We start from the raw sequence: 12,875 nt of genomic DNA, 5'->3' as shown, positions 1-12,875 counted from the left end.
GGAACTGCGAGTTCGTCATCTTTAACTCAAAGCACTCGGATCTCAAATCAACGTCCTCCAATGAAAAGAATGGAAATGCAATCAATCCGTTAACCCAGAATACGTTTGTGGTACTTTTTAATCAGAGGCGTCCTTTTAATACATATATGATCAGTAATGGTAAAAATATGGCCCAGTGAATTCCTTATTGAAAATCTATTTTACTGACATGTTTGAATTAGTTAGGAATAATGCTCATGTATTATGAAAAACAGCCTTTGAAATCTGCCAGAGTTAAATAGTGTTAAACAGAACTACTCACGCTTACATGGTTAAAGTGCCTTTCAGAGCAACTTTTAAGAAACTGCATGTACAAAAAATTTATTTTCTTATTTGGAAAGTGAAGCATCAATTTGTCTTTTTAGGAAATTATTATCATGATCTATTATATGAACAATTGTATTCAAATGCAGCAAAAGTTGTAGTGTTCAAAGCAAATTTCTCTCTGGGACAAAGTTCATCCTGATGCTGATACTGATGCTGATCTGTCCATGACCCACCCAACAGTATTGATTAGAGAGTGATCAATCATGAGTCTTACAAAGTCATCGGCAATTAGAGATATTTTATGCTCCACTCGCCTTTCATTCCATCATTTTGTCTAATAGCTGGGATAGGCTCCAGCATGCCCGTGACCGAGTGAGGATAAGCGGAAAGGAAGATGAACATCTGGCCAACAAACAGAAGAGGACTCAAACAATCCGAATCCTCTTTTGAGAAAGAAGTCCAGTAATATTCATAAACTCTGAGCCGAGACGTAGCTTAGTCTCGATAGGTTTGTGTTGTGCTGTTATTGTGCTCAGTTTCAGATTAGTCATCGCATAAGTATGAATGTATGTATGTATTTTAGGTGCATAGCTTTAAAAAAATACATACAGTAAACAATAAATCAATAATAATAGTATTTTATTTATTTATTCATTTATTATTGTTAAAAGGGGTTTTCCTTTGTCAATAATTAGGTCATTTCAGCTAAAGCCACTCCTATAAACAATGTAGTCAGCACCTTGGAAACAGGTAAACTTTGACCCGCCCTTTTGGTACCTGCCAATCAAAAACCCACGACTCTCAACTTATTTCATTCTCTTTATCTGACACATCAAACATGTCTCCTGGGCTTCACATTCCTGCCCCCCCCCCCCGGCCCCCGCCTTATAAGCTCTCAAGATCTCAATCAAGAAATCAAGGTACCAACCACGGTTGTCTCTCTATTTACTTATGTTTTTTATGTCTTGTCATCATCCGTAGAGTTTGAAAAGAAAACAAAATGGAGTCTCTCTTGACAAAGTAGTACAGAATAGAAAGTACAGATATCTGTTTTCACATGTAGGGTTTAAAAGTAAAAGGTCGTTAGGAAAATACATAAAGAAGTAAAGATACCTGAAAAATCCTACTTATGTACAGAAGTATTTGAACTTTGTTGATGATGACATTGAGTCAATCAGTCACAGGCGTGCATGTACACAGGACGCTGTTATATAACAACATTGCTCGGCTTCAGCGTAAGGTGGAGCTTTTCACGAGTTCCAAGGAAGTGAAAGAGAGAGTTTCTGTCTGCGATTTCCTCTACTGACGAGGAATGGATGGCAACACATCTCAACTGCTATGCGCAAAATTGTCAGATCCAAAGCCTTTCGCGGACTGACTCCGGCATGCTCCAAACAGACATTCGGTACACCAAACTCCGATGGTTTCTGACAGCCGTCGGGCTTCTCCTGTACGTCGTGGACATCTGGACAGACGTGGGACTGTCCCTGAAGTACCTTCTGGACGAACATTACATACACTCTGCAATGACTTTCTCCTTCGTCCTGGCCGGGCTGCTGGTGACTCAGATTTTCAGTCACGCCTGGTACGAGGACGACCTGGATGATGCTTTGATGAACCCTGTATCGGGAATGTCCAAGTGCAGACTCATGATCTTCCACCTGTGCGGCGCGGGTATTTTTACCAGGTAAGGGCGACACCGGTGATGACATTCCCAGAAACAGAAAGCGCAGCGGTTCACATGTATCGTCGGTATGTACCTTGTGTCCTGCATATTATGTGAACTGGTAGAACCACTTTGAGGTTGTATTTTGTTCAGTCCCTCACAAGATTACATACGTACAGTTCTATTCGCAAAGTAAACCTGCTGTTGAACATCAGCACCGCCGCAGCAATACACAGGTCTTAAACCTACAACTTTCCGGACCCAAAGCGAAGACTTTTCAGACTAGACTTTATTGGGGTTTATCTTTTTTCCAGGGTTCTACCAGTTCAGATATTCTGTCTCAAAGGTTTGCTGTTGTTTTTAACAAAGATAGCATTCTGTTGTCGTAGCAAAAAATATGTAAAATTAATCAGGGGTACTTTCAAAAGTATGCAGATATTCATCAAAACTGCAAAATATGTACTTTGTCTTTTCGTAAGTCAAAAGCTGTGCAACAACAGGCCGGCTATACTGAAAGATAATTGTACTTTTAATCGTGTATTGGATGTCTTTTACCTCGTGTCTCTCCTATTGTATGTATCCTGTTTTTTAGGTACTACCACTTATTGAAAAGTGGCTTCAGAGTGGTCTGGTTCTCAGCTGGCTCCCTTGACGAGGATGCGAGGAAGGAAGTGCACCACGGCCTCTTTTGCCACGCCACCGACCTGAGCATGCTCAAACTCTTCGAGGCGTTCTTGGAGAGCGCCCCCCAACTCCTCCTGCAGATCTACATAGTCCTGGACAAGGGCGGGGCCTTGGTCGTGCAGTGTAGGTTTCGGAGATGCTCATGTTTTCTGGGTTGAGCCCAAAGCTTGACATGACCGGAGGAGTGCCTAATGTTGTAGTAGTAAAAAACAGTCTTAAGACTGAGAGTTCATTTTTTTTGCGTTTTATCTTTATCCTGTCTCTGATTCCTCCTTAGGGGGCTCTGGATTTATGATCAAGACTAATGAAGACAGAAAGATAGTTTTAGTCTTGACTTGGTCTCATCTAAGTCTTAGCTCATCAGAGTCTGTCTTGTCTTGGTCTCAACTCTTCAGAGTATTGCCTCCGTCTTGGTCTTGACTTGATTTCATCCAGGTCTCAGCTCATCAGAGTCTTTGTCTTGTCTTTGTCTCAACTCTTCAGATTATTGCCTCCATCTTGGTCTTGACTTGGTTTCATCTAGGTCTCAGCTCATCAGAGTCTTTGTCTTGTCTTGGTCTCACCTCTTCATAGTATTGCCTCCGTCTTGGTCTTGACTTGGTTTCATCTAGGTCTCAGCTCATCAGAGTCTTTGTCTTGTCTTGGTCTCACCTCTTCAGAGTATTGCCTCCGTCTTGGTCTTTACTTGTTCTCAACTCAAAGGCTCGGTCTCAACTTGTTCTGAGCTCAAATGTCTTGGACTTGACTTGGTCTCAACTCTTCCAAGTCTTGGGCTCAACTTGTTTGCAATTTATCAAATATTTGTTCTCAATTTGGTCTCACATTGTCTTGGCCTTGCGATTGACTTGGTCTCAGATCCTCAACCTTTCATTCTTTACTTTGTTTCACATTGCCCCTGACTTGGTGTTGTCCTCAAAATCTTGGTCTCTGTTTATGTACTGTAGTCTTGACGAGAATATTAGGAGCGCCATTCTAATCTAATCTCCAATTTACAACCCTAAATCTCAATGCAATCATCAACAAACTGTGTCTGTCCTGTCTGCTGTCTTCCAGATTTGTCTATGGTCTTCTCCTCTTTTAATATCGCCTGGGCCTTGGTGGACTACCGCCGCTGTCTGCGCCGGTCGCTGCCCCGCATCCAGGAGATGCCGTCCGGCATACCCACAGTCATTTACTTCCTCTACAAACTCTGCACCATTAGCAGCCACATCCTCAGCTTCAGCCTCCTTCTGGTACTCACCCCTTACTGCGTGATAGCCTTGGTGACTATTTTGTGGCTGCTGGGTACCATATGGTCACACCTACTTTGCACCAACTTCTGCTCCACCAGAAGCCATGAGATGGTCTACCGCGCCGTGGTTGGGTTCATCCTCACGTTCACCTTTTTTAATGTCAAAGGACAGGACACCAGAATAGCCATGGCTGTGTATTATTTCCTCTACTCGCTCATTAACATGACGTCGCCATTACTTTTGGCTTTGTTTAAGCCGGACGTGCAGAAGGCAACGTTCTTCCTCGTGATCAGCGGGTTAATTTTCTGCGGTACTGTGTTGGGGCTGGTCTGCCTCGTGTTGTACTACCTCCACCTGCACCCGAGGGAGAAATGGCGCCAAGCCGACGAGGTGGACGGGACTGTTAACCACAGGGAGCTAAAAGGGAGGATGAGCAACTTTCTGCGGCCTTGACGGACATTTAGTCAAGATGGCGGACATGCTACGACAAGGACGGCAGTCCCGAAACATGGATGAGACTCTGAGGGACACAACACTCCATCAATTTTTTTTTTTTTTTTAATCTCCTGAGCACGCTGAAAGCTGTTACTACACCGAGACTGATAAAGCTAATGATTATAAAATGGAGTCAAGTGCAATAAAATATGACATGATCATGAATGATAAGGGTTACCTCATGCGTTGATGTCATGCACATACGGTTTCCAAGTATTATAATATGAGTTTTTGCATACTACTGCTGGAGCAGGAAGAGCTGTAAGGCAACTATTGAACACCAGGGGGCGGTATTGTCATTGTTATTTTCTTCGAGGCTTTTTGACTGCAAACGAACTAACAATCTCCAGGCTATACTGTATCGTCAATAGTTGGACTTTTCAGAGGTATTCATTCCACAAAATGTTTATTATTGTGATTTTTTTGTGATGTCTTGTCATGATAAATATGTTCACCCAATTTCGGGATGATTGGTGAAAGTGTTGACGTGAAGGCTGCTTTTCGGAGGGCCATTTCTCATGCAATTTGTTCAAAATAGGTTGCTTTCAACCAAAATGGCCAACTTGGTGCTCAATTTCGGCCATTGGTCCGAGAGACATTTTTGTGTGTTCTCACATGATAGACATGTCCGCCTAATTTTGTGTTTTTGGGTGAAACTGGTGTGAGCCATTCCAAGATAGTGATAACTGGAAAGAGACATCCCTCCCATATAGGGAGAAAAAAGATGTCATCATCCTGTCAAATGACAGATCCTCCCCTTCTCCCTCTTACCCCTTTTGTCTAGAATAAATATGTCCACGTAAACCTGCCAAAATTGCTTTTATCGGGAGGGTGTGGGGGGTCTTTTTTGGAACAATTTTGCCTGAGTGACTCACCTGAATAGTTAGCGCCAGTGACATCGAACCAGTGGAGTGAAGCATGACCCTGAAAAGGCGAGTCAGGAAAAATGGGAATGCGTCATTTCTGGCACGGTCATGGTCGCTTATCTCCCGTTCTCATCTCGCCCTAATGCACGCCCAGAAGGAGCTGAACTTCGCGGTGGAGGAAATGAGGGAGACTACACTCAACAGTTTAGCTCGGTTAACGGTTAGCTCGCAAGCTAGCCGGCGGCTAGCGCCTCTTGTCGCGTTGCATGCAAAAGCTCCATGAACATATTTATTAAGTCTTTTTCTCAAGCCGCTGCATCTTCCAGTAGACGGTCAACCCCTACACCAGACAACGTTTTCTCTCTCTTTGTTTTTCTGAAGCCGCAGCATCTTATTTTTTACATCCCAATTTCAGGGGGTCTGCCGGCGTGTGCGGTGCCCCCCGCAATTTGTAAAAGGCACAATAAACGCGGCGTGGAGGGCCGTTTTTCATTAAGGTTTCAAAGTCCATTGAAGGCATGATTAATGAAGCCCTGTAATGTTGCATGTCTTTAATTACCATAATGCACTAACGCTGCACCGGCATCTTAGATGCATTAGCGACCTGCACTCAGCTCCGAGAGTTCCCAGGATTTTTCTTTTTTTCCTGTTTTGTTTCTTTGCAACGGCACCGTTAAGGTTTCTTTAATCACGCTGCGTTGCGCACTGACAAATGAGTCGGGGCAGTGACAGATTGGAGAGTGGGCTGAGGGTAATTACAAGCAGTGGGCCGGTGTGTGTGTGTGTGTGTGTGTGATCAGAGCCTGGTATACGGTTCACAGGGTTCTGTAAATAAAATAAATTATTCCAAGAGCATTGTAACAATGTCGGAATTCTGCTCCAGGATCCATCATGAAGGGGAATAATGTGGGCAAACAACTACACAAAACCGAAAACACAAAATCAGTTCCATGCATTGGACTATATGATGAGCTCATATGAGTGGAAGCAGGACAACTGCTCTCCTGCTGTTCGATAAAGACACAAATGATGAAGTAATATAACAAATGAGCAAATACCGGTAAAACTTATTTTGGCAAGTCTATTTAAAAATACAAGAACAATTTAAACTATTAAAATAAATAAAATCTATGATGTAAGTCGAAATATATAAGAATTAATATGAATAATAATAGAATCGATTGACAGCCCTAGTATATATATATATATATATATATATATATATATATATATATAAAACTCAAGAGTCGGACACACATCTGAAGAAAAAGCACTGTCTCGTTGTCACTCGCAACTTCCTGTGAGGCCGTCGGGCGAGCCATACGAATTAGCGGAAAAATGCAAGGAGACAAACTGCAGACAAAGCAGAATGGATGGCTTCCACCACCGAGCTGCTCGGGCAAGCGGGACATGACGCCACGGCCAAAACACGCCAGGCTTCTCCCGGCCCGGTTAATCAAGACAAGCTCTCCCAGTCGCCACCCCATGTGTGTGTTTGATTGTGGGCCACCACTACTTTTTTCGGATGTGTGAAGCCATCGGTCATACGCAATCTTTTTTTTTTAAGTTACATCCAGTCGACAGGGAGGTCGATGCATATTCAGCCGCAGCGCAAACAAACAGCTACAGTGGATATCATCCATCATCCTGTGTGGTGCCGGAGTGTGCGCAACATAAACATGGCTTCTGTTTTCTGTCTAGTTTTGTATAGTGTCCCAATACCTTTGCACAGTACTGTATTTTTTTTCCCCAAATGTACTTTTTTTTCACTAAATTCCCAGATGGCATTTTTTCCAATCAGAGCTCCTGGATTAGCAATCTCAGAAATGAAAATGTTATAAAAGGGGTGTGCGTGGGGCGGGGTGGGGGATTTGGGGGCGGCCTCCTCTTGCAGCTTATCACAGCGGGCCCGCAGATCTTCGAGTGCAGCCCGAGATGCCACGGCCGATTAAAGCTCGGGCCCGCCGTCTTTGAAGGTCGCCACGCTGAAATTTGTTCTACATTAAGCCGGTGCTAATGTGATTACAGACATTGATCCATTAAATCTACTGTAAAAATGCAGGGTTTGAACTCGATACCGGCGGAGAAACATGAGAGGTACTGTGAGGGATTTAAAAGAAGCTTTGATGTCATATTTAACCCATCTGCACAGAAAAGGGGGCGAAATAGCGATAAAACGCATTTTTGAGGAAGAGAGGCACACCCCAGTGTGAGGAATGAGTTTTTTTTGGGAGGGTGTATTGAGCGGGGTGTAAGGGGCCAGCCGCGTTTAGCCCCTCAGGACGTTTTATCGGGGCAATAAAGTGACCCAGACGTTCACCCCGTGTCACTTTGGCTACGGGCCACATGTTGCTTACATGCATGTACCAACAAAGCTTTTATTCCAAAGCAAAAGACACAGGGTTAGGTTTTTATCACCTCTTGGGTTGATCACTGTTTTTGTGCTAGTTTGGATGGCTGGACATACAGGTAGTCTGTTAGTCAGCAAGTTGGCCGGGCCGGTCAGTCAGTTAGTTGGCCAGATGGTCAGTCAGTTGCCCAGTTGGTTGGTCAGTCAGTTCGTCAGTCGGTTGGTTAGTTTGGCTGTCAGTTGGTTGTGAGTCATCCATTTGGAGAGTTAATCAATTGGTCAGTCAGCCAGTCAGTTGTTTCGTTAGGGATTTTGTTGGTTGGTCATTTTGCCAATAAGTAATTCAGCTGATTGGTATACAGTTAGTCACATCGGTAGTTCAGTAGGTCAGTCAGTCAGTTGAAAAACAAATCGAATAAATCAGCTAAGTCGACTTCAAAAAGTGGTTGACACAACATTTTTTGCCTCGAAGCTCCAACGGGACAAAAGAAAAGTTCCGCCCGGAACAAAGTTTGGGCTGTCCTTCACACGGACATTTATTGTAGACACGCAGGATTGGGCCAATGATAAACTTTGCCAGAAATGACAAAGAAGCATCTGTAAGTTATTTTCTAAAACACCGGTAGATGTGTAATGTACATATAACATGATAAGTATGAGCGAGCTGAATGGTAGTTAGCGGGTTTTTTTAAACCAAAAATGGTAATCGCTAGCGTGCTAATGTTTAGAATTTTGCCGTCCCAAATTCTGTACACGAAATTTATACCATAGACTCAGTAACAACATATCGAGTTTAAGGATTTTAGTCCATGCCTCACAAATGAGAATAAAATGCATGTTAGAAGTAAAAAAAAAAAAAAAAAAAATTGTGGGGAAGGGTTGATTATTATTCAATTATTCGATCAATAATCAATAGGACAATCGATTGGAAAAACAAGCGATAGTGACAGCTGTAGTTCCAAGTATCAAAGTGGCCTGTCTCGTTTCATAGAGAACAGTCCAGCAGATGTTGACGATCTTTATATGACGGCCTTTAAATGTCAGCCTGTCGGATTTATATGTAGAATCAATATGAGACCTTCAAGACGGTATAGAAAAACATCACTTTTGCGTATAGCATTAACAATCCACCCACACTTTAATATTTGCCTTAAATTTAAACCCCCCCTGGCTCCCTTAAAATGACTTTGTGAGTGTACGTCCTCCCTTGGTACATATAATTAGTACCCAGTCGATGTACAAAAAGCATGCAGTGTTATTTGAGTGTCAAGCGTTCCCGCAATGCCACATTAGAAGTGATAACCGAAGGGTTGCAAAGTCAACGCGAAAGGCCGCCGTCACCTGATGTCTGCGCCGTCTGTGTGTCTTGCTCTCAGCACGTAACGCAACAAAGGTGTGTGACTGAGTAATCTCCTTAAAAAGGCTCCCCTGGCAAAAGGACGGCAGGGCTCAGACGCGGGCCCCTCGGTCGTCCAGCAGGCGAAACGACACCCGCTCTCTCCGGCTAAAGCACGCCGATGACATCATCCGTCGTGTCCCCCATTTCAAGAAAACACCATACGGCTGTTTAGCACTTATTAGCATGTGCGCTATGGAAGCCATTTTGGTGAATAATCACGTTATCTCCCAGTGGCGCTGCAGGCCTCAAGCCTTCACAATGAAACCGCAGCGGCGGAGATGGCGGCCAAGCCAAACAAGGCCAAGACGGTCAAACGCATCAAAATCAGACGTGGTTTATTTTGTTACGGGAGACGGACAGAGCGGACTGTAATTTGGACAAAGACGTCCGTCGCTGGAGGACAAATGCTGCGGGAAGTTGATGAAGGGTTCGCCGTGTGGGAGGTGAGGCAGAGGGGAGAGCGGACATGTTGTTTTATGCGTGACAACTAACAGACTGGCGTGGAAAAAACATGAATAAGCTTCCTTGTTCAGATGATGTCAGCGCGGAGCCCTCCCCTGTATTAACACTCTGTTTGACTTATGACAATTATTGATCATTTTATGATGTCAACATATAGTTTATGGTCCCCGCCTACCCTATGAGGGCTACTCCGAGGTCATTTCGCTACCCGTGGGACTTTCCCAGCAACAAACAACCATGAGGTATATGTCATGTATATAATAAGCTGATTGTAGGGCCATTTGCGGCTTTTGGATGTTTTGGTGGGATGTATAAATACTGTTTATGTATGCCCCGAAAGTGGTACAATTTGGAGTTTAACCCAAATTTAATTTATGGTCCTGGCCATTTGATGGCGCTCTTAATGCACATATGGGGGTCTGGCCAACAGAATCTTTGTGGAATTTGTAAGGTTTGTTTTTGTAATTTTTTGGATGTTTTTTATTTAAAATGTTTTTTTTTTTTTTTAATTTTGATTTAGATTTTTTAAAAATGATATTTATTTTGCCATTTTTTAAATATGAGCAGCAGATGTGTGAGAGGAGGTGTGATAGAGGAATTTAAGGAGGAGGTGGGAGTGCATCAGGGATCAGCCATGAGCCCCTTCCTGTTTGCAGTGGTGATGGACAGGTTGACAGATGAGGCAAGACTGGAATCCCCGTGGACCATGATGTTCGCAGATGACATTGTGATCTGCAGTGAGAGCAGGGAGCAGGTGGAAGAACAGTTAGAAAGGCGGAGGCATGCACTGGAAAGGAGAGGAATGAAGATTAACTGAAGTATGACAGAATATACTGTATGTGCATGAATGAGAGAGGTGGAGGGGGGCGAGTGAGGCTAAAGGGAGGAGAGATAGCGAGGGTGGAGGACTTGAAATACTTGGGGTCAACAGTCCAGAGCAATGGTGATTGTGGTAAGGAAGTGAAGAAACGGGTCCAGGCAGGTTAGAACGGGTGGAGGAAGGTGTCAGGTGTGTTATGTGACAGAAGAGTCTCTGCTAGGATGAAGGGCAAAATTTATAAGACAGTGGTGAGGCCAGCCGTGATGTACGGATTAGAGACAGTGGCACTGAAGAGACAACAGGAAGCAGAGCAAATGAAGATGTTGAGGTTCTCTTTCGGAGTGAGCAGGTTGGATGGATTAGAAAGGAGCTCATCAGAGGTTAGTTTTTTTGGAGGCAAAATGAGAGAGAGCAGACTTGGATGGTTTGGACACGTCCAGAGGAGAGATTGTGAGTATATTGGTAGAAGGATGATGAGGATGGAGCTGCCAGGCAAGAGAGCTTGAGGAAGACCAAAGAGAAGGTTGACGATGGCTGGAGTGAGGGAAGACATGAGATGAGGGCGGTTGGAGTTGGAGAGGAGGATGCAGGAGATAGGCTTACAACACGTTGTGGTGACCCTGAACGGGACAAGTCAAAAGGAAAAGAAGAAGATAGTATTTTTTTTTTTTTTTTTATTCCAGAATTTTTTGTCGAACCTTTTTAAAATTGTTCAGCTTTTAAAATGTTTTTAAAAAAAAAAAAATTCTTTAACATTTATTGTGTGGATATTTCTAAACATATCCATCTGCGCGAAACTTTCTCAGTATGATTGATATTTGTTTTACTCTGCAAAAGTGGTACATGCGGTGTTCGTATGGGTCAGTAGATGGCAGTGTAAAAGCACACATGAGTTGACGCAGCAACGTGAGCAGAGGCCACACAGGCCACAGAGACACCTGATAGCACCTCATTACCCATCAGCACTCTGCACTCATTAGACAAGAGGCCCCCAAAGCTTTTGTTGCTCTAAAAAGCAGCCACTGTTCCTTTTTTTTTTGGGTTTGTTTTATTTGGTCTTTATTTTTTTTCACCAGAGTGATGTTAAGAAAAAAATAAGTTTTCAAGTATAAGATAATGTCGCGGAACATATTTGTATGTGTTAAATCTTAATTAAATTGCTCAATTTAATTGTTGTAGTCTTATTTGTAATGTTATTAAAACCATTTTATTTTATGTATTATTTATTTTGTGCTGTGACACAATTAGAATCTATCTTTTCTTTAGCATGATAAATAATAAATGTGAAAAAGGTAGCAAGGCCTGTCCATTGTAGAATAAATTGGAAAATATATTAAAGATACAAAAATATTATAAATATTATACATTTATAAATTATTACAAATAAATATTATAAACTAGAAATTACGTGATTAAAAAAATACTTCAAACTTTTGTTTACAAATTACTATTTCTCTTTAAGTGTGATCAAATAAAACAAAATAACATAAAATTATAGTACATAAATAGAAACGATAAAATAAAATTTACATAATCTAATAATAATAATAATAATAATACATACATACACACATACATACATAACAAAAAAACAACAATAAATGTGACAAATTGAAATCCCATAATTGTCCTTTAACATGATGGTTATTTGTCAAGTTAAAAAAAAAAATCATTCTTAAACTGATCTGGAAAACTATTCACGAATGCGTGTTATGATCCTATCTTTTACTTCTGACATTAAAGGGATTATGAGGAGTTTCATTAATAATTCATTAACAATGGATTATCTTAAACAGCACAGCAGTACAGTAAACGTGTCGCCCGGGGCAGCGAGTGATCGATGAGGTCAGACTTTGGTTTTGGGACGGTCAGTCAGTCGGCGGGGTCACATGACAGAGGATTTCGTGAGAGCGCAGGCAGGCGGCCATTTCTTGACACTAAAAGGACGATTGGGTTTCAACACGGCCGAGAGGTCCGGTTTCATAGCTACAATGAAGTGCTCGCTATTGATAAAAAGTGGAAAATGCATGTCTGAATGTAAAAGAATACGAGGAAATGATGATAAAAATGATGGGATGCATAAAAAGACATGTTATGATAACGCACTTTCAGTCCAAGAAGTTTCTACCTGTCTGCCAATGAAGTGATGAAGTGCTTCTTCTTCCCTCGTGTTTCTGTTCAACATCACAACAGGCCGAGTGTGACACGAGATTCATGATTTCAAAATAATAATAATAATTTTTTTTTATATTGTTTTTTGAAATGTTAAATTTTTAAAATTATTTTTGTAGCAATTTGTGGACCATCTGACTATCTGGCTAACCAACTGACCGACTGACTAAACAAAGAACTAAGTTACCAGCTGAATCACTGACTAATCTACTGACTACCCAAATGTATGACTCATTAATTTACTAACTACTAGTTTACTAACAGAGTAACTAATGAACCAACTAACTCACTGACTAACTCACCGACTGACCCATCCACAAACCTACCAATCAACCGACCGACTGACTGACCGAGTTAATAACTAACATACCTACTGACTACTTGACAGACTGACTGCTTTCCTCACAGGAAGTGACAGCCTAT

General features: G+C 42.2%; 1 protein-coding gene across 1 annotated transcript; it reads left to right on the top strand.

Moving 5' to 3' along the window:
- Window positions 1–1,569: 1,569 nt before the first annotated feature.
- xkr9 (XK, Kell blood group complex subunit-related family, member 9) lies at window positions 1,570–5,174 on the top strand. Its single transcript, XM_061666634.1, has 3 exons — window positions 1,570–1,993; window positions 2,565–2,779; window positions 3,710–5,174. Exons 1-3 carry the CDS (start codon window positions 1,623–1,625, stop codon window positions 4,339–4,341), a joined length of 1,218 nt encoding a protein of 405 aa, XP_061522618.1. The 5' UTR covers window positions 1,570–1,622; the 3' UTR covers window positions 4,342–5,174.
- Window positions 5,175–12,875: the final 7,701 nt, after the last annotated feature.

This window comes from Phycodurus eques, chromosome 21, assembly GCF_024500275.1.
Source record: "Phycodurus eques isolate BA_2022a chromosome 21, UOR_Pequ_1.1, whole genome shotgun sequence".
Taxonomy (NCBI): domain Eukaryota; kingdom Metazoa; phylum Chordata; class Actinopteri; order Syngnathiformes; family Syngnathidae; genus Phycodurus; species Phycodurus eques.
The sequence above is the reverse complement of the archived record's forward strand: the minus strand, read 5'-3'. Positions and strand labels throughout refer to the sequence as shown.